The following is a 27,920-nucleotide window of genomic DNA, read 5'->3' on the forward strand; positions in this document are numbered from 1 at the left end:
GCAGAGGGAGCCGGTTTCCCCCTCCCTCAGGAATGCAGCCAGCTCCAGTTCCCTAAAGAGACAGGCTGAGGGTGTGGTCCCCTGTGTGCTGGGCCCATCCTAATTGAATGGTCACAGCACAGAGATTTAAATCACAGTGTCACAGGGCAGAGATTTTTTTGGGGAGAAACCAAGGTGGCTTTCTGCCACAAGCAGTACCTCCCATTTTCAAACCAGGAAAAAGGAAATCTATTTGAATTCCATGCTGAATTCATACATTTTGAAATACATTTTGACAGCTCAGTTTTCTACTTCATTTACACACACGTTACTTGCCAATATGATTTTACTCACTGCAGTTTAGTGCAGGGGTGGGCAAAATACAGCCTGCCAGGCCATTCTATCTGGCCTGGCAGGCTGTATTTTGCCCACCCTGGGCCTATCTAATGTGGCTGGAAAATGTACTAGCATGCCAAAGTTTGGGATCTTCCTCTTTTCTTTATGTTGCACAATGTTTCTAAGATGAGGAGTGATGAAAAAGGAGCAAGAAGAGAGGGAATCACTTCCCCGATGGCTCCCTCAACACAGGGAGATCACAGCAGTGACAGTGTGTCCAGCAGGACTTGTCCAGTATGGACTAAACAAGCTGGCACCCAAACAAGTGCTAGTTCACAACCCTCTTCCCACCCACTTGTGACAAATACCAGCTCAGCACAAAGTGAAGGAGCTCCATGAACCTGCTGTGTCTGCCCCTTCAACACCACGTGCCTTTCACAGCTTATTTTTAGACCAGTTGCAAATCATCTGAGCCAAATTTGCATGTTTTACACTCAGTCAACGCCCTCCTGATGCTCGGAGCCAGTATAAGTGCTCCAGGGCACTTGGCCCAGACTGGTGATCAGGACAGGCACAAGCACACGTACCAAGATGGTCTCACTGGCTGCCCTGCTCTGCCTCGTGGTGCTCTGGGTCCAGGGTAAGCAGCAAACTGGGAACTTCATTATAACAAAATCATCCTATTTTCAAAAATGAGCAGTCCTAGGAAATGGGTTTATCAGGTGCTTAAAAATGGTCAGAGAAATGCACTCCCTTTGGATAGATGGAGAGTTACAGAGACAAAAGACTTACTTAATCCCTATGACCAGCATCCAAAGCCCACTGGAGTGAACAGAAGTTTTTCCGTGGATGTCCATGGGCTGAGGCTGTAACTCTAGATGAGCAATGAAGAAAGGACTAGAAGGGAAAAAGCACTTCCAGCTGCTTGTTAGTGTCTCAGCCAGGAGACCAACTCACTCAGTTCTGTAAGGAGGCACACAAGGAACATTGCTCAAGCATCCATGTTGCCTAGTCGGGTCACTTAGCCCAAAGGAGACACTATGATAATTCAACTTTTGTTTTTACATCTAGGTTCCTCCGGGGAGATTGTGCTGACTCAGACCCCAGAGTCCCTGGCAGTGTCTCCAGGAGATCGAGTGACCATCAAGTGCAAAGCCAGCTCCAGCCTTACTGCTGGTAGCTATCAAGTGTTATCCTGGTACCAGCAGAAACCTGGACAAGCTACAAAGCTCCTCATCTATGATGCTGTCACCCGGCAATCGGGAGTCCCAGCCCGGTTCAGCGGCAGTGGCTCTGGCACTGATTTCACTCTGACGATCAGCAGTGTTGAACCTGAAGATGCTGGAGATTATTATTGTCAACAGTACAAAAGCTCACCTCACACAGTGATACAAACCCATACAAAAACCTCCCCAAGCTGCCCAGCCCAGCACCACAGCTGCTTCCTGAAGAGACACGTGATCGGCACAACTGCTCCACTCAGTACCAGCTCAGGGGTTTCCCCAGGACATCACTGTCTGAGCTGCAGATACCGTCACACTGCCCCTGTGGCCCAGCCTGCAGGACAGACCAGCCCAGCTGCACAGTCCAGGGGAGTCTGTTCCTAAGTCTGAGATTTCACCTTGTCTGTACTAGGGGCTCATTTCTTCTTCTAGTGGAAGATTTATTTTCTTCCTGAACACCAAGCGATCCCTTTTCCTCCCCATGCCACAAACACTGTGGCAGGCAGGGCCAGCCCGGGGCTTCACAGCCAGGGCTGCTGCAGGGAGGCCTGGCTCTCAGCTGGGAGGGCTGCAGAGGCTGCAAAAAAAGTCCATGCTGCTCTCGTCACCCGACATAGCAGATGCAGTGAGTGCCACTAACAGGATAACGTGGAGCCACACATGGCATTTCTCTGATACATGCAAGAAGGAATAGGAGCAATGACCCTTTGGAGGAGGGGAAGGGTCAGAAGATGTGTATTGTCTAGTCTTGAAGCGGGTGTGGTAGGAGTTGCTTTATCCGAGTCCCCCTTTTCCACTTCACGGGGCTGGTCTCTGCATCTCTCACCCTGCAATGAGTTTCCTTCAGCAGGCTAACTGCATCTCAAGAGCATAAATGCTTGCTTTCTTTGGAGCATTTCTTCTTTTACGCCCAGTCATTCAGGTCTGGGAGGAAAGGAGGGGAGGGCACAGACAGTAAAGAAGTTTTTCCATATGTCCATTCAAAAAAGGTCTTCTAGCAGTTTTTGACCCTTGAACCTGGTCTTCTTTCGGGGTGCCCTGGTGAACAGACGTTCTCCCAGTTCCTGGTGCACACCCTTTATATACTTATAGGTCACCACCAAGTCACCCCTGAGCCTTTATTTATCGAAGCTGAAGAGTCCTATGTTTCATTTTGAAATGTTTCTGATGTTCTAAAGCATATGATATATATTTTATTCTGGAACAACTTCCACATGCTGACATTTTATCCTTGTTCATGACAAAACAAAAGTTTGAGCAGTGGGCATCTCTTGGGGATTTTCAGCCCTAGACAGAAAGCAGCAGGTGATGAAACCATTGAAAATGAGCTTCCCATTAATAGTCAACAGATGGCAGCACTTCCCCTACAAATGCAACCATCTGAAATCCAAAATGTCATTCGAAGTAAATCTAATACGAAATCGCATACATTCGGAAATATTAGCTCTGTGAATTAATTCTCTGCTGATCTATGCAGGATGCAAGTAACATTCACTGGGCTTAATTCCCATTTTTTTCCCCATTTATAAAATCCCATTTACTTCCAGCAGCTGCCCTGGCTTCAACTAGCTAGTAAAACCAGAACCAATCCCATGGACTAAAACAGCTTTCCTCACATCTTCCTAGGATAGATTTAGTCCATGACAAAGAGCTTGCGGCGAGACATCCAGGATATTTAGAGCAGGCTGATCTTTCTCTGTTGCTCTGAGTGGCTACAAATAAATTGTCCCCCTCTCCCTCATTTACTGATTAGCACCTAACAGCTCAGAGGCTTGCAGATGATCACACAACTTTAGTTCATCTGGCTGCTAGTGGTTTGTGTAAGCATTCATATTAACAAGGTATTTGCCTTACAAGGCCATAGATGATGGTCTGGAACTTGTGCTTGGCATGAATCTGCAAACACAATCAAAGAATGTCACTGGTTGCTAGTCCTATTATAGACTATTATATTCATATGTTGAAGAAATATATATGATTGTAAAGGCACAGATTTAGCTGGCAAATGGAAAGTCAAAGGGTATTATTGTATTGGATGAAGCGCTTTGTCCTTCTTTGATTATATCCAGTTTGCACCTCAGACTTTAGCTCGGACATCTTCATGAATCAGGATCCAGTATTCACATTAGTCTCTCTACAGACTCAATGCAAAGCCGGTTCCAGCACGGATTACTTAGAGAGATGATTACCAAAATCTAGATCTGCCCAAAACTTGCTTTTAACTGGGCTTTTAACCAGGCCAAGAGCAGTAGATCTGGAAGTGATTTTATCTCACAGTCAACAGCATGAAGGCTGAGTTTGTAGGAGATGAGTATTGCCAGTAGCATGACAACTTCCCGAGACAGACCTGGACTAAATCCCCCTGTGCTGATCAAACCAATGTAAAAATGATTTCCTACCTAAAGTCACCTTCTCAAGCCAACTGCTGCCCTTGCTTTGGGACCCAGTACTGATCAGCCTTTCAGCCCCTCTACTGGAGGCAGCCATCTCCCCGTGCTCCCACTGCTTCCTCTCAAATGAAGAGGAGCATCACGGAGTGGGGCCTAGGAGTGGTCGTGATCCCTCTAGCGCCCCCTGCTGTGTCAAGTAGGCGATCCAGCACCCTCTTTTCTCGCCCGCCACGTCTTGTTGGTATGTAGTTTTAGATGCGAGGCTGCCTTCGATCCCCTTGGGCACAGTGCTATATTTGTACTGGCCCCTATTCCATATGGAGTGACCTGGTGCACCCCCAGCCTTATGGGCTATGCGTGCCTCCTACCTCCCCTTTAGCATGCCCCAAGCCCCGCAGCTCTTCCAGACGCTATCTGGTCCCTTTCCTTTCTGCGCCCTGCCAGGCACCCTTGGGCTTGTCACGCAACCGGCGCCTCTCTCTAGCGCCCCGGGCTTGTCACGCAACCGGCGCCCCTGCTCTAGCCGTTCGCCCTCTCGGGCTTACTAATAGTACTTGTCCCAAGTGGGCTCCAGCGGCCTGAACCTTACCTGGCCCCTTTGACCCTTCGGGGTTCCAATCACTGCGGAGCCCCTCTGGGACTCTTCCCAATTGGGCTCAGGCGGCCTGAGCCTTACCTGGCCCCTTTGACCCCTCGGGCTTCCAACCACTGTGGAGCCCCTCTGGTACTCCTTTCAGTCCGCACCCCTCCTGGGGTTTCTATCAATAATTGACCCTTCGGGGTTCCCACCACTGTGGAGCCCCTCTGGGACTCTTTCCAGTCCACACCCCCTCCTGGGGTCTGCTCCATATCCTCGCCCCTCCTGGGGCCTCTCCACGTATGTATGCCCACCCCTGGGGCTTCACGCCCTCTCTTGGGGCTTCTCTCAGAGACTGGCCCAATAGGACCTAGCCTGTATTCGTGCCTATGCACTCCTAGCCCTCCCCGGGCTTCTCAATAAGCTTATTCCCCTTTCGGGGCTTCTCCCGTACTTCTCCCAGTTGGGGCTCAGGTGGCCATAGCTGTGCCTGGCCCCCTTGACCACCGTCAGGGTCCTTCACCCTACTTGGGCTTCTCCGCCTATTGCCCACACAGGGCTGGGGTTAACACACCCCTGAACACAGCGCCACACCGGCACTAACAGCTGTGCCTACCCAGCACCGCTCACGGTACCCCGCAGGGCACCAGGAACCCCCAGATTGCTGGGGAGCTCCCCTGAGGCCTCCTCGCACCCCTGCAGCCTCACCCGGTCCTCCAGTTTATAGCAATAACAAACAAGAACGTAAAGTCCTAAGCCAACTGGCTATAACCGAAAACAAGCCTCCTGGCTAGAACTTAAGTGCTGTGCCATTATGGCCACTATGTTCCACCTTCAAACTTCACACTCAGGGTTCCCTCCAGCCTTACCCTGATGCAGCCCCTTGGGTGATTAGGTTGCACCGCTCGTCCTTGCTCTGCATGGCTCTACTTCAGAGCTCCTTCATCTCAGGCTACCAGCAGGGAACTGCCAGCTAGGCTTCGGCCTGGGCTGTTTATAAAGGCCCGGCCCTGCCCCCTCCTGGTCACCTGACCAGCATAGTTGCCCCAGCAACCGTCACCTGACCTGCCCTGGTGATTGGCAGCTGCCCTTTTTCCTTCCTAGGAACAGGGCACCTCAGTGCCCCTGTGACAAGGAGCCACTTCCAAGCCCAGGCATATCTGTTAGCAACATCACACAGATGGGCTCTCTCCTGCTGCATGAGCAATGGGGACATTTTCAGTATCCACCTGTTCAGCTTCAAGACCTGTACTCTGGCCACTAGTCACGGATTATTTCATCACAACTAACGGTCAGGAATTCAGATCTACAAAGCATCAACATTGTATTAATAACAAGAAAGTGGAGGGGAGACAAAGACAGCTGGAGAACCTTTACCAGGATAACTTTGAGCGTGACTTCTAGTGGGCAGGACAATACTAGAATAGCCCTGTAGATCCCCAGCTGTGGGCATCCCATCCTTACAGTGAGATTTTGGGGACTGCCTATTTCTGGTACATTTCTTATACATCACTATACTTGGGAACTGTTCTTACTATTTGTGACTCCTTCCCTCAGAAGCTTTAGAATAATTCTCTGCTGAGCTACCTTCCACCTTTACATTTAGGGAACCAAAGCATCCAGCACTCCTATAGGTATCCACAGAAAAAAAAAACACTCTAAAAAAAAAAAGGATCATTTATGTTTTTGCCTTCAGAAGCATCCTGTGAACAGATCCTAAGTGGCCATAACAAGTAAAACTTATCCTCATGCAAAACCAAAAATTAAGAATATTGTTCGAGAAGGTACTTAGTCAGCTCTCAGAAAATTTGGAGTTCAGAATCTCACGGCACCGGGACTTCTAGCGCAAGAATGAAAGAGGAGCAGGAGGTACAAAGGTGACCTGCAGCTGCAGCTCCCCAGCCACAGGGAGATCAGGTTGAGAGATGCCGTTATAATCTAAATGCAAGTATTGACACCCAACAAATCACCAACGGAGCACACTTTTCCAGCCCACTCTGGTAAATGCCATTACAGGAATCTAGCTCCTAAACTCCCTATTTAATATGACAGCTCCCAGGGATCTGCTTCAGGGCCTCCCATGTCTGCACTCAGGCAGGTCTGGGATCTAGGCTACACTCACGCCAAGAAATCAGAGGGTGGGAATATCAATACTGCTGGGAAACCTTTCCAGTAACAAGGGGGATTCATTTTTACTTATTCCAGGCAAAGGTGGACAGGGCAAAGGCTAGAAGAGCCATGTAAACCAACCACAGTGTAAGTTAGATGTGAACCAGAACACTTTGGGGGGATGGTAAGAGAATAGCAATGTATATTATAACTTACATTACATGGTAATTTTTATGTGCCACTTTCCCTAAGGGCTAAAGGGTACTACCAGCTGATCTGTTAATTAGCTCCAAAAAGCCCTAAGCGGACACTGTCCTGTCTGCCCCTACACAGACACCTCTCAGCATTAGCTAGCACAACACATGCTGGCTACAGTCCATGCTGGGGGAGAGGGGTCAGGCAGGTCTCTGCCAGAGCTCCAGCCAGGGAGCAGAGGGGTGCGACAGCCCTGCCCTGGAGCAGACAGTCCTGCCCAGAACTGCAAAGCTTCTTGGATCACTCCAACTGGTTTATGTGTAATGTCTGTCCCTAGCTTAAACAACTAACTAAAAACAGGGAAATGAAGGGGACAATTGAAGAATAGGAATTATATAAACAGGAACAAGGAAATGCTTATAAAAAATAAATCCCCTGGAGTTTCTCTCTCATGCACACACACGCACACACCCATTCACTGTTAATTTCTTTACCCATTCAGACTCAAATGGAAAGACGACCTGGGCTCAGACTCCATGCTGGATGGAGCACAGGTGTGGAGTCTGAGTCCAAATAGTCTTTCTAGAAGGACAGAGGCACCCAGCATGACAGAGGTGTACCAGTATACCAACTGGCACAAAAACCTGTTTGTGCTGTTCAGTTCGGTGTCATGGGTGTTTTGTGAACAGACTTCTGAGTTGCAACAAAGCCCGTTCTGTGCCCCCCTCCACGGCCTTCATCTTAGGTTTTCTCTTCATCACAATAAGGAAGTAAAGTCTGGTGACACGATGCTGGCCATGATCGCAGCAAAGGTCCAATAAGAAGGGAAATAAGTGCAGGTGTAGAGTGAGTAATGACTCCGTTTTTAATTAAGCATATTATCACACCTCATTTAACTCCAGCCATTAGCCAAGGGCATGTCTGAACACACTGTAGATGGTTCTGGGTAAGCTTATGGGTAGACGATCACATGCAAACAGCCAATAGCATGAACTTCTGTGTTATGGCCAAGAGATGGCAGCTCATAACTCACAATCTGGACCCCCTCTCATTCTAGAAAATTAATGCAACAATAAGCAAAACCCCAGACTTGCAGGGCTGAAAGGGACCTCAACAGGTCCCCTGCTCAGGACAGGAGCATCCATATCTAAACCCGATCATTCAAGTGTCTAATTTGCTCTTTAAAACTTCTGAGGATGGAGAGGCCCTATCACCTCTAGATAGCCTCTTCCAGCACTTACCTGCCCTTATAGTGATAAAGTTCTTCCCAAGATCCAATTTCAAATCCACTTGTTGCATTTTAGAGAATCACTGGGCACAAACCATGCAAACAAATGGAAAAAGGTTGGTGTTAGGGAAAATAGTCTCTCTCTAGGATACAAGTGACAAACACTGGGCTGATTCAGCGTTCACTTCAACCAGTGTTAGTCCATGGTGTAAAACTGGTGCAATTCAGATGCCCAGTGACCTCAACAGAAATGGCTGCAGTCTTGCCATTCAGAAATTAGGTCTTCTTGTTTCAGACCAATGAGATGAGAGGACTGACGTGCTCCCAACTGACTATTTTTTCCTGCTGTACTAAGTAATAGGTGCAGGCTGGTATTTTGTCCCCATGCTGCCTTGGACAGCACTGCACAGCTCAGATGCTTCAAGGCAAGCTCACTGGCTCCACTCACCTGGCTGTTTGTGCTTTGAATCCAGGGTAAAATTAAACCTAGGGAGAACTAGATGCAGTGAAAGGGAAGGCAGCTATTTAAAAAAACCCAACAACATCTCCCACAAGGAGATAAAGCAGGAAATAAGACCGCTTGAAGACTCCACACTTTTTCCTATAACCCAACGGCTCTCAGCAACCCTGCTATGAGCACTGAGAGGTTCCAGTCTAGTTCCACTGGCACAAATCTGGGGTTACTAAGAGCAAAAACTGGCCATTTGCCTCGACTAAAAAACCTTTTTCTGGTGGCAAAATGACCCCACACAGACATCCATGCCCCTTGTCACATCACAAATACCCAAAACCTGTGGCTGCAACAATGGCAATGCCTGCCCAGGTTCCCCCATTTGCAGAGCTCTGCCTTGGGGATTCCCAAGCAGGAGAATCTCCTGGTGTATATTGCTCTGCTCAGGCCCAACTCACGATACATCTCTGCCAACAAGGAGACCTGAGGTTTTCCTGCTTGCAGAGGCACAAGCAGAGTCCAACTGGGGGCACATCTCTGCAAACAGAGAAAGCCCAGTTTCCCCAATCACATAGGTGCGCCCAGGCGTTCAGACTCAGGGCACATCTCTGCAAACAGGGAACCCTATTTCCCCAGGCACACCACAGCACTACTTGGGCTCCCCCGTTTGGAGAAGCATGCCCCACATTTCATCCCATAGGATCCAATCCCTGCCACTATGGGCTCTTGACACTGCAGGATGGTGAGAATCTGTTCCACTCACTAGAAGCAAATTGGCTGTGCTAGGACACATCCCAACATCTGTTTACAGCCCATGAGAGCACACATGGGGGCATTATGGCATGGGACATGATGCAGAGTGGGGAAGTTCCTATCCTCTGCATGCAGCATTGAAGATGTGAGTTTTGGGGAAAGATTTACATGAAGACAAGTGGAAAGCTAATGAAACTGAGACTGTAGCAAGTCACTCTGTGTCAGGAAACACCATGGAAAAGCCATCAAGATGGAAGTAGAAAGGGGAAAATAAAGTCAAGATACTTTAACTGGAGAGGGAAAAGGATTTAAAGCATGCCATCACTTAAACAATATTAAGTATAGCACACCCAGGTGAGGTTTTCCCATTTTTTCCCTGTGAACACATACTAAGAGGTTGGAAGTGAGATCATACACAATGAGGTCCCTTTCTGAGCGAAGACCATTGGCTCCATGCTTCGAGATGTGGAGCAGAATTTCCACAGGATCCTCAGTGCTTTCAAAATCATTATCTGTTTTTATTATAATTATTTTAGATGCCTAAATATGGACTTTGGAGTTTAACCCCAGGCTGCAAAATTTAGAAAGCATTACCCCATGCCCAGAAAAAGACCAAGAATTGTTAGGAGATTCACAGTTATGACTCCAACAAAGCATCCTCTATTAAACAGGGCTTCTAAGCTGATCCTTGAGGGAGACAAAAATGCTTCTTAGGTCAAAGATGTGGGCTCCTGCTGCCCCCAACAGAGAAAGGCACAGTATTGATGGCATCGCAGGGAGATTTCCAGTGCAGTTGTGAGATTAGGCACATTGATTGAAACTAGTATCCAGGCACTGTGGATGACCTGGGACCACTAATCCCAGGCAAACCCAACATCTATGTATCTTCAACATGCTGACGGTTGGCAAAGGTCATTTCAACATAAAATGAGGTCCAAAGACCACATGCTTCTATGGGCTTGACTGGCATCTACTACAATGGGGTCCTGATCTTCACTGCACCAACTGGGCATGACTACAAACAAGCAAGCAGTAATAATAGCACCAAAGCCCATTCCAGTGCAAAGGGAGGGAGTGGGGGAAGCGTGGCTGGCTCCGTCTGGTTGCTCTTGTCCTCTGATACCCTGGCCATCTGGCCCCTGCATGTTTAGATCAGAGGGGGGTTCTCATATCTAACCTCAATTTGCATACTCCTTGCTCAAGTGACATCCCCTGTGCTGCTTAGAGCTGGTTTAAAACCTCCCGCATCTCTCGTCGCAGCCTGCTGATCAGCTTTGGACCTGTCACACGTACCAAAATGATCTTGCAGGCTCCACTCCTCTGGCTGTTACTGCTCTGCACCCACGGTAAGGAGCACACCCAGAGGGACCTGCATTAATTGTCAGGAAAGCTTCCTCAGAAAGAAGCTATAGGCCTAGAGCCTCTACCTGCCAAAACCTCAAGCTGCCTGTGCCTCCACTGGAGAGACAGACCTCCTTTCAGGTTTTTGGGTCTGATGCCAAGCCCATAGAGATGGGTGGGAGTTTAGAAATTCCCTGAACAGTTGCACAGCTGCCTACATTAGAAGAGCCAGGTGAATGTACCCAGACCACTTTTTATGAAGACAAGCATTGCTTGGTTTAACAAAGTGCATAGAAAAATGCAACAGTATAAATACCCTGTTTTTACCTTCAGGTTCAAGTGGGGACCGTGTGATGACTCAGACTCCAGAAGCCTTGGCCGTGTCTCCTGGTGACACAGTCACCATCAAATGCAAATGTAGCTCCAATCTTACCTATTCGGGCAGAGAATACCTATCCTGGTACCAGCAGAAACCTGGACAAGCTCCTGAGCTCCTCGTCTATGATTGTGTCACCCGGAAACCCGGAGTCCCAGCCCGGTTCAGTGGCACTGGGACTGGCACTGATTTCACTCTCACTGTCAGCAGCATTGAAGCCACAGATGCTGGAGATTATTACTGTCAGCAGTATTACAGCTTTCCTCTCACGGTGATACAACCCAGTACAAAAACCTCCCTGTGCTCTTCAGACCAGCATTGCAGGTGTTTCCTTAGCAGTCACCTTCACGGTACATCTGCTACACAGAGGGGCATATTTTCATCCTTGGTCAAATGACTGTACAACATCAGCCTCTAAATATGACCCTTAGCAGATAGCTCATCCACTCTCTCTTTCAGCAACAGAGAAGAAAATGGTTGGTGTACAGCACTGTGATTATGAGGATCAGACCATCAAGACCCAAGTTCACCCTTTTAAGTTCATTTCCCTTTTTTGCCAGGCAAATGACCCTTAACCTTCTCTTTGATACACTCAATAAATTGAGCTTTCCCTGTATGGCATGCTCTCCAATCTAGCAACCAGTTTCCTGGCTACGCCCTGAGCCCTCTGTAATTTTGTGACCACCTTCCCAAATTGTAGACATCAAAACTGCATATACAGTTTTCCAGTAGCCATCACTCCAGCATCAAACAAATGGAGGGGTCATCTCTACCTTACTCCAACTCAAGCTGCCCCCTTTATACAGTCAAGGAGCATAGTAGCCCTATAAGCCAGAGTCAAAACCAGAGTTTACTGTTAGGTCTTTAACCACCAGTCCTGCAGAAGGATACCCTTACATACTGCTGGGCTTCTGCTTGAGCAGTGGTATTGCTTGTACGTTCAATCAATTTGGATTTAAGACTGGAATGGGATGGCTGATTGTTTCGTTCCATTCATGCCACCCCTTACTCAAAATTAAGTACAACACACCCAGCTGAGGCTTTCCAGTTTTGCTCCTGGCAACACATACGAGGAGGTTGTGAGATCATACACAGCACTGCCTCAATGAGACCTCTTTCTGAGCAAGGACCATCTGCTCCACATCTGGAAGCATGGAGCTAAATTTCCATAGGATGCTCCAAGCTTTCAAAATCAGGGTAATTATTTTTAGATGCCTAAATATGGACCTTGGGGGTCTAACCCCAGGCTGGAAAGCTCAGAAACCATTACCACATACTCAGGAAAAGACCAAGCATTGTCAGGAGATTCACAGTTATGGGTCCAACAAAGCATCATCTATTAAACAGGGTTTCTAAGCTGACGCCTGAGAGAGGCAAAAACTGGTTCTTAGGTCAGACACTGGGGTTCCTGCTGCCCCAACAGGGGAAGTCACAGTACTGATGGCATCACAGGGAGATTTCCACTACTGTCATGAGACTAAGAATATTACATTTAAACTGGCATCCAGGCATTGGTGATCGCCTGAGAACACTGCTCCCAGTCAAACCTGAAATCTATTCATATTCAACCCGTTTACACTGGGGAAATGCCATTTCAACATAAAATGAGGTCCAAAGACCACATTCTCCTATGGATTTGACTGGCATCTACCACAATGGGGTCCCGATCCTCACTGCACCAACTGGGCATGACTACAAAGAAGCAAGCAGTAATAATAGCCCCAAAGCCCATTCCAGTGCAAAGGGAGGGAGGGGAGTGTGGCTGGCTCTGCCTGGTTGCACTCGTCCTCCGATACCCTGGCCGTCAGGTCCCTTCCTGTTTAGATCAGAGGGGTGTTCTCATATCAAACCCAAATTTACATATTTCATGCTCAGGCCACATCTCCCATGCTGCTTAGAGCTGATTTAAAGCCTCCCGCATCACTCGTTACAGCCTGCTGATCAGCTTTGGACCTGTCACATGTACCAAGATGATCTCGCAGGCTCCACTCCTCCGGCTATTCCTGCTCTGCATCCATGGTAAGGGGCACACCAAGGGGGACCTGGATTCATTAACAGCAAAGTTCCCTCTCAGAAAGAAGTGAGAGGTCTAGAGCTTCTGCCTGCAAAATCCTTGCTCTTGCCAAGAGGGCTCCACTAACCTCAGGCTGCCTGCGTCTCCCCTGGAGAGAGACAGACCTTCTTTCAGGTATTTGGGCCTGATGCCAAGCCCACAGAGGTGGATGGGAGTCCGCTGACTGCAGTGGATTTTCAGAAATTCCCTGAATGAACACATGGCTGCCTTGAGCTGAAAATGTCAGGTCAAAATTCCCACAGAGCTTTTCATAAAAGAGTACAGAACAATGCATCCCTGTAACTATCTATTCTTCCCTTCAGGCTCAAGTGGAGACCGTGTGATGACCCAGACTCCAGAGTCCCTGGCTGTGTCCCGTGGAGACACCACCACCATCAAGTGCAAATGCAGCTCCAGCCTCACATCCACAGGAAAGGAGTTCCTAGCCTGGTACCAGCAGAAACCTGGACAAGCTCCTAAACTCATCATCGCTTTTGCTTCCACGCGGCAACCGGGGGTCCCGGCCTGGTTCAGGGGCAGTGGGTCTGGAACGGATTTCACTCTCACCATCAGCAGGGTAGAAGCTGAAGACGCTGGAGATTATTACTGTCAGCAGCAGTATAGTGCCCTTCTCACAGTGATACAAACCAGTCCAAAAACTTCCCGGACCAGCACGGCAGGTGCTTCCTTAATAGCCACCTTCGTAGTCCCTCTGCTACACAGAGGGCACGTCTACATGAAATGATTGCTGCTGAGATTCCTTACTAGCTCCACATTAAAGTCTCCACATCTACATATATGGTGCTACTAGGCTGCAGTAAACTAATAAACACCAGCATAGGTTGGTTTTTGTAAATACAAGTACTATCCTGCAATGCTGTTATTTACTGCATACCAACGCATGTGTAGATGCTTAAGTGGCTGGCTGGGGCACAAAATTGCTTCAATGTGGCAGCTGCCTGCCAGGTAGCCCCACACTGGAGCACCCTCATGCCCCAGCCAGCCCCTTCATAGCACGTTGAGATGGATAGGAGCAGCCCTAGACTGGCAAGCTGACCCCTGCCCCCTAGCCCACTGCCAGCCACAGTTGCTCTGACTCAGCCCAAAGTGCTGCAGTCCTCGGCGCATGTGTAAACACAGTGCCCGGGAGCAATTAACTCTAGTGCAATATGCACCAGAGTGTATTGCTTTGCATTAATTACACATGTAGATTCACCCAGAAGGGTACATTTTTCTTTGATGAAATGACCTTACTCCTTCAACTTCCTAATGCGACTCTTGCCAGCTGCCTCATCCATTGTGACCTTCAGCACCAATCTCTGTATCCAGTGGCAGCATTGTGATGCTGGGGAACAGACCAGATAAACCCAAATAAACCCTTTCATGCCAGTTAAACCTCCCTTATCCGGTCTTCTAAAGAATTAAATAAATTGAGCTATAAGTCTATAAGTCTTTCCGCATATGCCTCTTTTTCCAACCCTGTGATTATATTCATGGCTCTTCCCTGAGCTCTCCTCAATTCTGCAACCTCTTTCTTGAATTCTGGACACTGGGTCTGTATGTGAAGGATTCAGGCGGCAATCATACCAGTGCTGTACACGGGGGTTATCTCATATCCCTACCCCACACAGTAGCCACAGTTATACAACCAAGGGGTATATTAGCCCTGTAGGCCAAAGGGTCAAAACTGGAACTTACAATTAGCTATTTATTTGTCTGGTCTCATCCATTACCCATCACAATTACCCTCAGACTCTTTAAGCGTCTGCCTCATTTCATACTATGCCCTGCATTTTTGTCTTGGTCGTGCTCAGCCTTCCACAGGAGCCATACTAATGACCAGGATGGGACATCTGATAAAGAGTAGTTACCATTCCCCCATGGGTTAGCTGCAGACTTTGGGGTAATGACTTAATATTTTCATTCATGGCAGATTTGGGTTGTTTTTTACAGGGACCACTCAAGTCCAGTAAGGACAGTACTGGCATCCAAGCAATAACAGAAGGGAAGACACTTACACACTCACTTTCACCCGAGACACGCATCAAAATGAGGAAGATGACAAAAATCAGACAGCTTAACAGTTATTTGCATCTTTCTGAATGCATTTTGGGATCAGTTTGCATCTTTCACACCAACTGATATCTTCCACTTCTGCAACAACAAGCACCGAGCTACTCAGATGCATCAAGAAGTCCTCATCATCTGCTCATATGCGCCAAAAGGATCTCTAACCTGTTCAGCTGCTCTGCCTTTTAGTGCTCTGGATCCAGGATAAGGAACAAACCAAGATGGCAGTGGCTTGATTTAAAGTCAAATCATGTTCTAGGATTACATTTAAAAATATAAATTAATATAGTATCATTACAAACAGTCCACAGAGTATGACACTAACTTCCCTGCATGCTTCTGATATTTCACAAGCAGTTAGGTTCTGATCCAGTAAAAGATCGATTTAGTACGCTGGCCTTAGGATCAAAACACTGTTAGCCCCAGTGACTTCACTGGGAATAATTGCAGCCTTGCCATTCAGAAACCAGTCCTCCAATATCTCAGATTATTAAGACAAGAGGCTTAGTGCGCTCACAACTGATTTATCTTTTCCTGCTGCGCTTAGTTATAGGTTGGCATTTTATTCCTCATACTTCATTGATCACCAAGGGGCAGCTCAGATGCAGCAGGTCAAATCTCATAGATGTAGCTCACCTGGCTGTTAATGCTCGAGGCCAGGGTAAAACTTAAATGAGAAGTGAATGCATTAAAAGGGGACGTCTACTATTTAAAAACTCCTCCACTGAGCTATAGCAAGAATCAAAACCACTTGGGGAACTCAGCACTTCTCACTGAAGTCCAACCTGCTCCAAGTCGTACTGCTCTAAGTGTAGAGCAGGAGCACCCAAACGTGTTGCCCTGTGGGCCAGATGGGCAGTGCCAGGCCCATCCACAGGCCAGATCCAACTAGCGGACGCAGTCTGGCCCAGGGTCCAGGCATGGCAGAGGGGGCAATCCAGTGCAGGGAGTGGGTGCAGCCATGGCCTGATCCAGCTACTCAGCAGTGGCCCAGGTCCCAATCCAGTTGCATAGCAATGGCCCAGACATGATCCATCCCCATGGCAGCAACCTGGGCCAGATCCAACCACACAGGGCTTAGAAATTTAGTGGAGGGAAACAATGGCAGTACCAGTTGCCACCACTCCCTACTGCCAAATTTCTCAACCTGTGGGGAGCCCTGAGGGCCAGATTTGGCCTGTGGGCCAGGGGTTGAGCACCCTTGGTGCAGAGAGTTCCCTTATAGTCAAACTGGCACAAATTTAGAGTCACTGAGGGCAGAAGCCAGCCTAACTAAAAAGGGTATTTTCTTTGAATGATGGAAAATAAACACACAGAACGTCTCCACTCAGTTGAAAGAAAGAGCTCGTGCCACATGTTGTTGCAAGGAGAAAACTGGTGCAAGACTGACAGTAGCCAGCACCCAACATGAACAATACTGTCATCCCACACACAGGTCTGGGGGCGCACAGGTCTGGCACAGGCCCGCAGCCCTCCTGGGGGGCACAGGCCCCTGGATCTGCACATGGGTTGGCAGCAGGCTGGGGCCAATGCCTGTCACTCGGCGCAGGCTGTGCCAGGCAGACTCAGGTGCTGGCACTGGACCCAGCCAACAGCAGCAGTCTGCTGTCATCCCATGTACAGATCCTGGGGCCCACACCCCCGAGGAGGACTCCAGCTCAGACCCACAGTCCTTCAGGTGCTGTTTTGCACAGCCCTAATGGAAAGTGAAGAGTAGGAAGAGGATTCTTATACCTAGATGTGAATTGGGATTGGGCTGCCCAGAAGGCTTGCTTCTCATGGCTTATAGGCAGGGCAGTGGTACCTGGGGTGGAGCTTTCAACTTTTGGGATGTAATTTGGGGAATCTAGTGTTGTTTCTTATAGGATGGATGGGGTGAGCTGTTTAAATCTAGAGAGGCTGTACATGAAAATGTAAGAAATGTTGTCAGGGGCAATCACTAGCTTCTGAGGAAATCAGTTTTATTTCACCCATCAAAGTAAAAGTGAATGACTGTAATAAAGGTTTGAGTGATAGAGAAAAGGGTTTAGGGATGAGAGCCTAATGTACAGTACTAGTACCATGCGGTAGGCTGCAATAACTGCCTAACGGTGTCAGTGGTATATTTAAGCAAGCCTGGTATGGTTACGTACATACTGGCTACACATCACGTTAGTAATTATATCTCATTCATGAATTCAGATGCCAGAGGGGACATTGTGCTGGCTCAGACTCCAGAGTCCATGTTGGCATTTCTGGGGGACACTGTCACCATCCTCTGCAAAGCCAGCTCCAGCCTTGTAGGATTTAAAAAGCACAACTACTTAGCCTAGTACCAGCAGAAACCTGGGCAAGTGCCTAAGCCCCTTGTCTATTTTCGGGGTTCCTCCCTTGAATCCAAAGTCCCAGATTGACTCCGTGTTGGAGGGTTTGAAACCCATTTCACTCTCACAATTAGCAACATCAAAGCTGAAGGTGCTGGAGATTATTACTCTCAGCAGCACCTCGCCGTCCCTCTCACAGTGCTAGACCAGCACAAAAACCTCCCCAAGTGGTTCAGGTCACAATAGCAAATATTTCCTAAACCATCCTCTTTTTTTAACACAGTGACTACCTTTATTGAAGGGCACCACACACTGCACTCATGATCTTTATCTGTGTACTTATATACAAACATTTTCCTGAAAACATTTTCTTCCTTATGAAAGTATCTAATTTGCCAACATTTTCTCCTGGCTCAAATGACTTCATTCCCTCTGGTTCTGACATGATTTTCCAGCTCCTTCATGAACTCTGCTTGTCACCATCAAAAGAAAAAGTGTTTAATGGCAGCATTGTCATGTTGAGGGACAGACCCCATGGCCTCAGGGGTAAGGAAACCATGGCAGAGAGGACTCTAAAACTTGAATTTGAACTCAGGAGGGAAGGAACAACTCACTGCACTTTCTGACAGATCCAGGTCCTACGTCGCTGCATCCTCTTCTGCTAGAGGACCTTCAGCAGCCCTGTGAGGCATGAAGGCGAGGTACAAAGGTAAAGGCTACATAACACTTTGGGGGTCAGAAAAAGGTGGTTTTCATATTTCTTCCTTAAGTTACTCGATTTAGATGATAAAGGAACTGGAAGCCTGAGCATTGGATTTCTATAAATCTTGATTTCAAGGTTATTGGGTATGATCTCCTGCCTAACACAGGAATCCACAGCCCAATGAAGCTCGCTGCGTAGAGAAATTTTCTCTGGCCAGCAACGGAGAAACCTAGCATATGAGCACCTGGGCTTGAACGAGATGAGATAAGCAGGAATCACAGGACAGCAATGATAACCCACATTAAGGGGGCACCTCCATGGCAGACGAGTGGGGAAAGGCCTTCTTTCTTTGCGGTGCCTGTATTTTTACATTTGAGGAGTGGGATTGGTTCTATCAAACTGAACTTTAAGATGGAAAGTTGCGACTGAAGTGAAGTCAAGGTCTCTTCATGGATGCTGGGGGAGTTGTACCTACTAGCCAGAGCCAGACTGCCTACATCCCTGCCTAACTCCTGGTACTCAGACTCACTAGTAACTGTGACCCTTGGATCTTGGGCTTCCCAGCCTTGTGTCCTTACCCCTTAACCCTAACCCCACCCCCATACCTGGACTGGGCCTAAGACAAGACATGAGTAGGACCTCATCCTAGTCAATGCATGCAAGGGCAGTGCATGAACTGGCTTTGCAAGGAATCCTCTTAGGGATTCTCAAGCCCGATGGCCCCCCAGCTCAGCCCTGAACATGGAAGCTAAATATCAGCAAGGATTTCCAGTGCACTTCTGTCAATGCAATAAGCCACACTGACTAAAGTCATATGCTTTGCATAGTTAGTCACATAATTTGAATTGAATCTGCAACAGTATAATCAAAGTGTCACTTGTCTGGTGTTAAGCACAAGCTATAGGACCATGGCGTGATCCTCTGAAGTCAGTGCTTATTGACCTTGATTCTTGCCCTTGACACAGCCACCAGCTGTTTCTGCACCGCCCAGTGCTGATCAGTTAATCGGGGATTGCAACACACCATTTACAGTGACTGAAATCATGGAGAAAGATTGTTCTGCCACAAGTGTAAAGACAATTTGCTTCCAGTTGATCAACTTCCACCAGGCCAAGATCCTGCAGTTCCCATCCTATGTCTATGGGACCAATTAAACTGGCTTAAAGTGCAAGATCTTGTCTCCTGGAAGTACGTGGGGTTAAACAAATACGAGAGAGAGAAGAATCAAATTCACTCAGTGTTATTTGTTTCCTGTAAAAGGAGAACAGCAAATAGAGGAATCATCTTTCTGTTGTTTCACATGTGCAATGATTTTTTTTTTTTATTGTTGTACCTGTGGCATGGAAGTTCATACGGTCCCATTCAAAGGGCTAGTGCTGCCATCTGTTGACCACTGTTTGAAAGCTCATCTTTATTAGCCAAAGTGCCCTACTATCTTCTTAAGAATCATTTTGGAAATGTAGTTTCTAGTCCAGAGAATCCCAGCTCTGCAAGGTTTCTTTATATCAGGAGTAAAGCTAAAATGCTGAGATCCTGAAATTTTATATGGAAGACAATTAAAAAGTTGGACATGGAAACAGGTATACAGGTGGTAACCACGCGCTCTACAGGCAAAAGTAATCAGTAAAAGTAAAAAGCTCTAATTACTTTTGGACATGGAAACACCCTCATCAAAATGAAACCGAGTTCAAAGTCCACGTAAAACCTAATGGCAAAGCGAAGAAAGTTGCAGCAAGGGAGAACATGCATGTACATGCATGCACACATGGGCACATGAGAAAAATTTGAACTGCAAAGAATTAATTTTTTACAGCGATACTTTTGTCAAACTCTGAATGTGGAACCGCTAATTTGTGAAACTAATATTTTGAAAGGGGAGACTGGCATCAAAATCTTTTTAGTCTGTTCTAGCTATAACCATAGGCTTAGCGTGAAGGGCAAGAGAGCATGCTATCCTCACAGGAGAAAGGCTAGGAAGTATTGTACGAGAGCCATTTGGCTAGACAACAAGCTTTCCAATGACTTGAGACTTAAAACGGAATCTTATAAAATATGAAAGTTTGGCCGTGTTGTTAAGGATGGGTGCGGTACATGCATGCAAGGAGGAAAATCAAGAGGGCCAAGGCACAAGGTGAGTTACAGATCACAAGAAACACAGGGCAAAAAAAACAAAGCACTCTATACATGTATTACAAGAAGGCAAGAAAAGCTTAGGCCTCCTACTAGGGAAAGTAAAGCAAAAAGATAGATAAAGCAGAAAAGGCTGAATCATTCAACGCCTTTTTTTAGTTGAAAGTAGTAGGTATCGAGGATGGGAGCAGAGAGACCTAGCCAGCGTGATGTTCTTCTCTGAAAAGGTGGCAGGTTTTGTGGGTAGGGGGAGAGCAGTGGACATAATGTACCATCTCTCAACTTTAAAAAATTTTCAATTTTCTCTCATGACATTTTCAACACTCCCCCATTGCCAGATTTCCAGACCTGTAGGGAGCCCCGTGAGCCACATAGCACAGCCCTGTGCACTGGATCAGATACGCGGGGCAGTACAGGGCTTGATACCGGTGCACAGGAGGCGGTATGGAGCCCAACCCGGCATGCAGGAGCCAGGCAGCTGTGTTGCAGGGCCCAGTCCTGGTACCTGGACCAGCCCCATGCCACTCTTCTGGCCCATGGGGTCAAAAAGTTGAGCACTACTGCTTTAGATGAAAACCATCTCAGACATTTGTATATCTGCTGCTTAGTATTTCTCAGGGATCATCTAGCAAAAAATGAAAAGATTTACTTAAAACACAGGTTCCCAATCCAAAATCCATTTACGTGAATGGGAACAGGTTAGAAAGGAAGCAGCACTTTTGGCTGAACACTGGCACATCCATCAAGCAATAAACTGTCATAGCCACATAAAGAAGGGCATGGAAATAGTGATAAAAGACACAATATTGTTTCATTTGTGTGATACAGTTAAATTAGACAGACAAACACTATTAATTTTCTTTACATAATCAAGTGGCACGGGGGATAATCTCTTGATTCAAGACGCCACAATCCTTGGCATTATCTCCAGGAGACACAGTTGCTATTTGATGCAAAGCCTGTGCAAGCATTCCTTATTTTGTCTATTATAGTGATAGCAGTTAGAAGTCAGAAAGGCTCCCTAACAGGCAACTGAGGGAGTTGAGAATTGGGAGATGCAGATACAAACTGGAATGAGTCGATCAACTCAGAACTTTTCATTAAAGCTAAATCTACTCTCAGTTATACAGGTAGAAATCTACTCTGATGCCCTTGGACCCTAATCTGGAGTAATCTGAGGACAGAACATCCTTCACCTTTCCCATGAACTGTGCTGTTGTGCCACTCTGGAAAGAAAGAGACAGTCCTGGCACATCTGCGCATGGCCTCCCACCATCTCCTGCAGTCCTTAGAAAGCAAGGATCAGTTATGAAGCTCTTTCTAACTGCCTCAAACATCCGAGTCCTGCAGAGATGTTCTGGTCACACAAACGCAGGAGATGCACCCCAGCTTCTGTGCTGCTTCCACCCAAAGTGGGGCTTTAGTCTAAGTCACAGCCAGCCTGCATGGGAATGAATACACCACTTCAGTCAACAGTGCCAACACCGTACGTGTTCATGAAGTTATTGCAGCCAGGCATGGTGTCACAGACCAGTATAAACTCCTCCCCTTTCTTTAGTTTATTATTCTCTGCTAATAATTTGTCCATTATTAGTCACATTATGAATATGACCCCTGCGCTTCGCCTATTAACCTGATAGCTATCCATCCTGCATGCTGCTCACTCCATTTTAAGCCCTTTTCTCATTCAAGTGCAGGAGAAAATGCTGCCAGGGGAAAGTCTACTCCCCTGTTAGACCAAGAACAGACCCCACTCATCTCCAGAAGTGGCTGCACCTGTGCTGTCCCAGGGGTGTCAATAAGGAGGCACAGGAATTCATAGTGAGACATCATAGTCACAGCAATGGGCTTTACAGCATTAAGGAGGCTACTCGGTTTTTTACTGCTGTTAGCTGAAGTCTGGCCCTGTTTGAATCTGCCCTTCAAAAAACAACCCCAGGTCAGCATCGCTACCAGATACAAGTCACATCATGCTGAGGTGCCAGTATCACTGGACTACAAGAGTTCTGGACACATCTATGGATAAGCTTGTGAGACCGGCTTCCCCCAGGAAACCCTGACCAGTGGATCCCGGGGGCTGTATTTGCCTATTTCACCTTGCCCCCTTTCTGCACATTTATGAATCAGATATACATTTTCATCTCTGACCCAAATTGGCATATTTCACACTCACATGGCATATTTCTGCTCTGAGTATTGTGTTCTGCATGTCATTAATTACTGTCCATAAATTGGCACTGGACCAGTCAGACATATCAAGATGACCTCTTGGACTCAGCTCCTCTGGCTGACATTGCTCTTGATACAGGTTAAGGGTAAAACTAGGAGGCTAACAACTTCAAAAAACAAAGTCTCAACCTGCATAATTTGATGGTCATCTCACACCCGTTCCATCCATTTCCTTGATCATTCACAGTAATGAAATTATTCTTATGAACAAATACTACTGTTCAGAAAGGCAACAACAAGTAATGAGTGGAAGCATGTGATAATTTAGTTGATAACAACTGAGATTCACTTTTATTTCCATTTTGTTCATAACTTCAAACACCAGCAGGAACATTGTGCAGACCCAGACACCAGAATCCCCGTGAGTGTCTCCAGTAGACAGAGTAACCATCAAACGCAAAGCCAGTTCCAGTGTTACTCATAGTATTTATGATCGCTTATCCTGGTACCAGCAGAAACCTGGACAAGCTCTTAAGCTCTTCATCCATCATGCTTCCAACTGGCAATAGGGAGTACCAACCCAGTTCAGTGGCAGAGAGCCTGGAATTGATTTTAATCTCACAATCAGCAGTGTTAAAGCTGAAGATGCTGGAAGGTATTATTGTCAACCAAGTTAAAGTTTACTGCACAGAGTTATATAAACCAATACAAACCCCCCTATGTGCACCTGAGTGCAACAGAGCTTCTATAGAGTCATGACTGCAACTGTTAGGTATTTATTGCCAGTTTGCTGGTCTCAGCAATGAGGGGCTGAACAACAGGCAATCTCTCTGTGCTGGTATGCTTCTTCCGTTCCAAAATAAGTATAAAATTACAACATAAAAAAATTGCTGCTAGGGATATTTCCTTCCGCACAGGAGAGTTTAAATCGTCTCAATTAGGGATCATTGTCTCCTGTATCAAAAGATTTTATATCCTGAACCCTAAATATAAATTTTCTCTGGCTGATCTGCAAATTCTGGGAACATTCCCAGATTATTCACTGATAAGAGGTCAGACAGATGCAAGAGAGCAAAGTGATTGACCTTGGATAACCAGGAATTCCTCCTTTACTATAGAAAGGACACAACTTAAGGGCTTCAAGATGTAGGAAGCAGCAAGATACAGCAGTGAGGAGAGACACCATCTCCCTTCCCAGGTAGATCAAAAGTATGAAAAAAGGATTTGATCCTTTTTCCAGGAGGGCGTAAGTAAGATCCAGTGGACCCTCACAACTGTTTCACATGATCAAACCAAAGACATATTTCCTGTCTCATTGATTCAGGCCTTTCTTCAACTCTGTGACTTCACCAGCAAACACAGACAAGTTTCTTTGGGTGAATCTGGTATCTTTTAGGAGACCAGCTGAAATAGTTGGGAAAATTTTTCTTAGCAAGTTTTCAGGTTTAAAAATTCTTCATCAGGCTAAGGAAGTCTCTGCGGTTGGTGTGTGCTCTTCCTGGAGGGAGTGAATAGTAAAGAAGCCAGAGGCTGGTGTGCATGCAAGAAAGTCTGTCAGTGAAGATGTAAACTGAGGACTCAGTGGGTGAGAGACAGGCAGGGTGGGGGGGGTGCAGAAGAGAAGGGTGATGAATGTAGCAGTTAAATAGTGGAGAGGTACCTGGGGAGTCAGATGTCAGGCAGGTTATAATGCATCATAAATCCACTGTCTATAATTTAGTCCATGATTTTTTGTATACAGTAGATTTATGAAGAGAAGTTCGTAGGCTCATCTGTGAAAAGTGTTTTGTAAAGTTCCCCTTGAAGATTAGTACTCAGAAACTGGAGAGAGAGTGGTTTTCTTGTGAGAAACGTGCCCCCACCAGTAACTGGGTATTCTTGTCTTTAATAGATTTCCAGTGTGCGTTCATTCTGGTGCGCAGTTCTTGTTTGGTCTCTCCTACATAACTTCTAATCAGGGCATTTGGTGCATTGGATGAGATATTGCATTTCTGGAATGGTAAGCCAAAGAGCACCTCTAGCATCACCTCTCTTCCCTATCAAGGCATTGCTAGACCACAGTCAAGGCCCCTCTCCACCCAACTTTCTGCAAGCTACACAAATTGAATCACTGAAAGCAACCCAAAGATACAGGGGAATCTATGGGCTTAAAAAAAAAAAGAACAACAACCAATGGGTGCCTGGTTAATACATCTTGAGGGCACCCAGAAAACTAAATGTCATCTCACCACCCACTCTGCCACTTACAACAGCCAAATGAAAGAGTCCACAGGATCGTGGGGGCTGGGCCCTCAGAGGACAGCGGAGAATGGTATCACCTCACCATCCACCGAATGAGTCTCTTCACGCTGTACTGAACCAACAGGCTTTTACATCTCTTGGTCTAGAGCTCAAGTCTGCTTTTACTGATGTACATGCTTATTTCCATTCACAGATGTCTCCCTTTAACTCATACATGATTCAAGGGCAAGGGCACCATTTGGAAGAGCTGGTTGCTTCTTCCCTGTGTTTCCAGATATGTTCAGCAACCTGGAGCAGCTCTGCCTGCGATTTCCCCATCGGCAGGGCAATGTTTCTGAGCTATGCTGTCCCTGAGCAGCTTTTTTTTTATTTTCCCCATCAATCAGCAAAATTGGGCATAAGAGGCCTGTTGCACTTCACACAAGGCCAAACCACTCTGCTATGCATGACCTTATTGCATATCAGTGCAGTCACATCAGTTTGAAGTGGTGCTGCTACGTTTGCTGTGGTGCTTCACTTTTGACTTCACCCTTGAGCTTCTCTGCCCAAACCCAGTGGGAGGATCTCTATACTTCTTTAAGGGTGCTTCCCCTTTAAGGCACCTGCCTTCAGAGCACTTACTGGGACTTGGCCATCCCAGCCTCGGCCCCCTTTCCTTCCAGCCAAACCCTCAGCCCAGGCCCATTGCCTCAGACCTTCGCACCCCTGTGTGCAGCAGGTCTTATTCTGCAGAGTGCACCTGGCTCGTGGCTGCCAAACCAGAGCTACTATCCAAACCTCTGGTCAAACTTGGATACAAAACACCAGCCCTGCAAACAGATCTAGCTCAAATATAAATTCCTCCTTGGGTCCCAGTTTCCTCCAGCCCTCCCATTTAGGCAGGCTTGCTTCCCCCAGCCCACCAGGTACCTCACCTGGGCTGGCCACACTCCAAATTGCAGTCTTTTCAAAGCAAAGATCCTGCCCCTTTAGCAAAGTCAGTCTGTCCGCTCCATGGCCAGAAGCTGGGCCTGTATGCCCCCAAGCCCACCCACCTCCCTTCAGTCTTCTAACCCAGTTCTCAGCGCCCAGGTGGCATTGATTCCTTCATCAGTAACCTGGCTTTCTGAGACCAGCAGGTCAATTTACACATGCAGCTCACGCCTGCTGCCCTTTGCCATCTGGCTCTCTGCAGTCTGTCCTCGCTATGTTCCCCTTTCCTAGTAGAAGTGGTAGGGGTCCTCTGTAGTCACTTGATCTCTCTTGTTCCTGTGAGCTCTCCAAGACAGAGACTATCCCCTCTGATGTCCTTTAGCTCAGTGCCCTGCACAGTCATTTCCTGGTCCCTGAGTCAGGCGTCTACCCACTGCTGCAGTAACAATAGCAGCAGCAACCACCACCACTCTTGTTGGGGTTGCCCTTAAAAAAGCACTGAGGTGTGCAAGCAGTGATGCAGATATCCACTGTGCATTGTGCTGGACCAGGCAGGAATGTGCATGTCTGGGTGACTATTTGCCTGTTAGACATATGCCCCCCCCCATATGTTACAGGGTACAGCTGTTCACCAGTTGCACACCAGTCAGACAGACCAAGATGACCTCTTGGGCTCACCGGGCTGCCTGTGCTCTGGATCCAGGATATGAAGAACTGAAAAGCTCTGGGTTGTCAATATTCTGAGTCCAAACTATCCCCAAAGAGTTGCCATTGCCTGAATATCTTTGTCACATGGTGACAGGCAGAGAGAAAAATGTGCTTAAAGCATCTGGGCCTCATTCAAAGCCCACTGAGGCTGTAAGGAGGCTTTCCAGTCACTTTCACTGCCTTTGTATCAGCCCCAACCAAGCTGAAAGGGAATTGAAAAAGCTGCCTGGATCTGTCTGTTGTCACAGCTGTCAGGTAATGAAAAGCAGCTGCCGAGGGGCACATGGGCTTACAGGTATAGGCACAACACCGTTTCGTTTCCATGACCACAACCCATGTACAAGCACACATTTGTTCATTCGGATTCAGGAGACCACAGAGCACGGCACCCCAGCCCAGAGACCTGCAATGAAGGCGGCACCTGCCTGCAGTGAGCACTTGATCCGACGCCGCGCCACGCCACCCATCACCCGTCTCCCTGGAGAACATCTGTCCAAACTTCCCTGGACACTTTCTTTGAGAAAGCAGACAAGACCCCAGAAAAACCTGCAGCCAAGACCCCTGAGAAGACCCCAGCCAAAAACCCTTCAAAAAGTCCAGCCAAGTCACCAGAATCAGCTTCTTGCTGATGTGACCATGAATCAATATAATCTTCATCATTACCAGTCTCTGAAGCAGAGCCCTGCCCTGAACTCTTATAATGATGTTACCTGCAGACAGGAAGCACTGCCTCTTCTAGTTCACATGAAAACCGAGATGAATTTCCTCATATTACCAGTGGATGGCAACACACACACACACAAGTACATTCAGCCTATTTATTTTTTACTTATTAGATGTACATGCCACCCTTCCCATCAAAAGCTACAGGCAGTTTTGTTAAGAGAAGAAAATTAGCTTATAAAGCAAGACAAGAGAATAAGGGACAAAACAAGTGGAGCATTAAAATAAAATATGGAAAAACCACCCCTGCACTAAGGAATACCCCATGAATCAGTATAATCCCATCTCAGCTTTCGTGCTAGACACCTGCCCAAATCAGAAGGTCTTACAGCACTTTCAGAAGACGCCCTAGGCCACAAGAAAGGGGGGGGCTCTCGCTAAGGAGCTGCAACAGAGAACAACCTCCCAGGCACGTTCACCAAGCAAACCTCAAGGTGCTTGCAGAAGATAGTTTGCAGATAACCTTTGGTATCACGATGGGGCACAAGGCAGATGGCCACCCCTTCTCTGAGAAGGCATTACGATTAATACCCTGCTGTTGTAATAAAGTCATAAGTTAGCAAGTATGTTGTCTATATAAAGACAAGGTATTCTCCACAGAGCTTGCCTCTTGCAAGAGTTTCTCCACTGTATGGAATGGTTTATCAGCATCCGCCTAGGGCTTGGTAAGAAAATCAGGTGTAATGCCCTGACTCCCTTTCACACACACACACACACATACGCACATGCACAAACACGTAAGCACATGCACACACACCAGTTAGGCCCCCTTACACCTATGCTTCCTTCCAGCACTTTGGTCATAGTCCAAGCTAATGGCAGTGGGCCTAGCACTGATTTGACTCTCAGTACTCTCACTGATTTTAACTGATGCTGTCGGTAAGGAGCATCTGAAAATGCTGGGGTTTGTTGCTGTCAGCCAGGATTCATTCTCTTTAAGTGACACAGAC

At 47.1% G+C, this 27,920-nt stretch overlaps 1 protein-coding gene and 1 gene segment (V, D, J or C); both read left to right on the plus strand.

The window, feature by feature from the left end:
• The first annotated feature begins 693 nt into the window (after nucleotides 1–693).
• LOC109304058 lies at nucleotides 694–2,059 on the plus strand. The segment is given in 2 exon segments: nucleotides 694–955; nucleotides 1,387–2,059. Coding segments are annotated over 2 exon segments (585 nt in total).
• Nucleotides 2,060–10,935: 8,876 nt separating this feature from the next.
• LOC109303604 lies at nucleotides 10,936–13,756 on the plus strand. Its single transcript, XM_019525806.1, has 3 exons — nucleotides 10,936–11,207; nucleotides 12,892–12,977; nucleotides 13,335–13,756. Exons 1-3 carry the CDS (start codon nucleotides 10,936–10,938, stop codon nucleotides 13,754–13,756), a joined length of 780 nt encoding a protein of 259 aa, XP_019381351.1.
• The last annotated feature ends 14,164 nt before the right edge of the window (nucleotides 13,757–27,920 follow it).

This window comes from Gavialis gangeticus, unplaced genomic scaffold, assembly GCF_001723915.1.
Source record: "Gavialis gangeticus isolate Ggan-Ray unplaced genomic scaffold, GavGan_comp1, whole genome shotgun sequence".
Classification (NCBI taxonomy): Eukaryota; Metazoa; Chordata; order Crocodylia; family Gavialidae; genus Gavialis; species Gavialis gangeticus.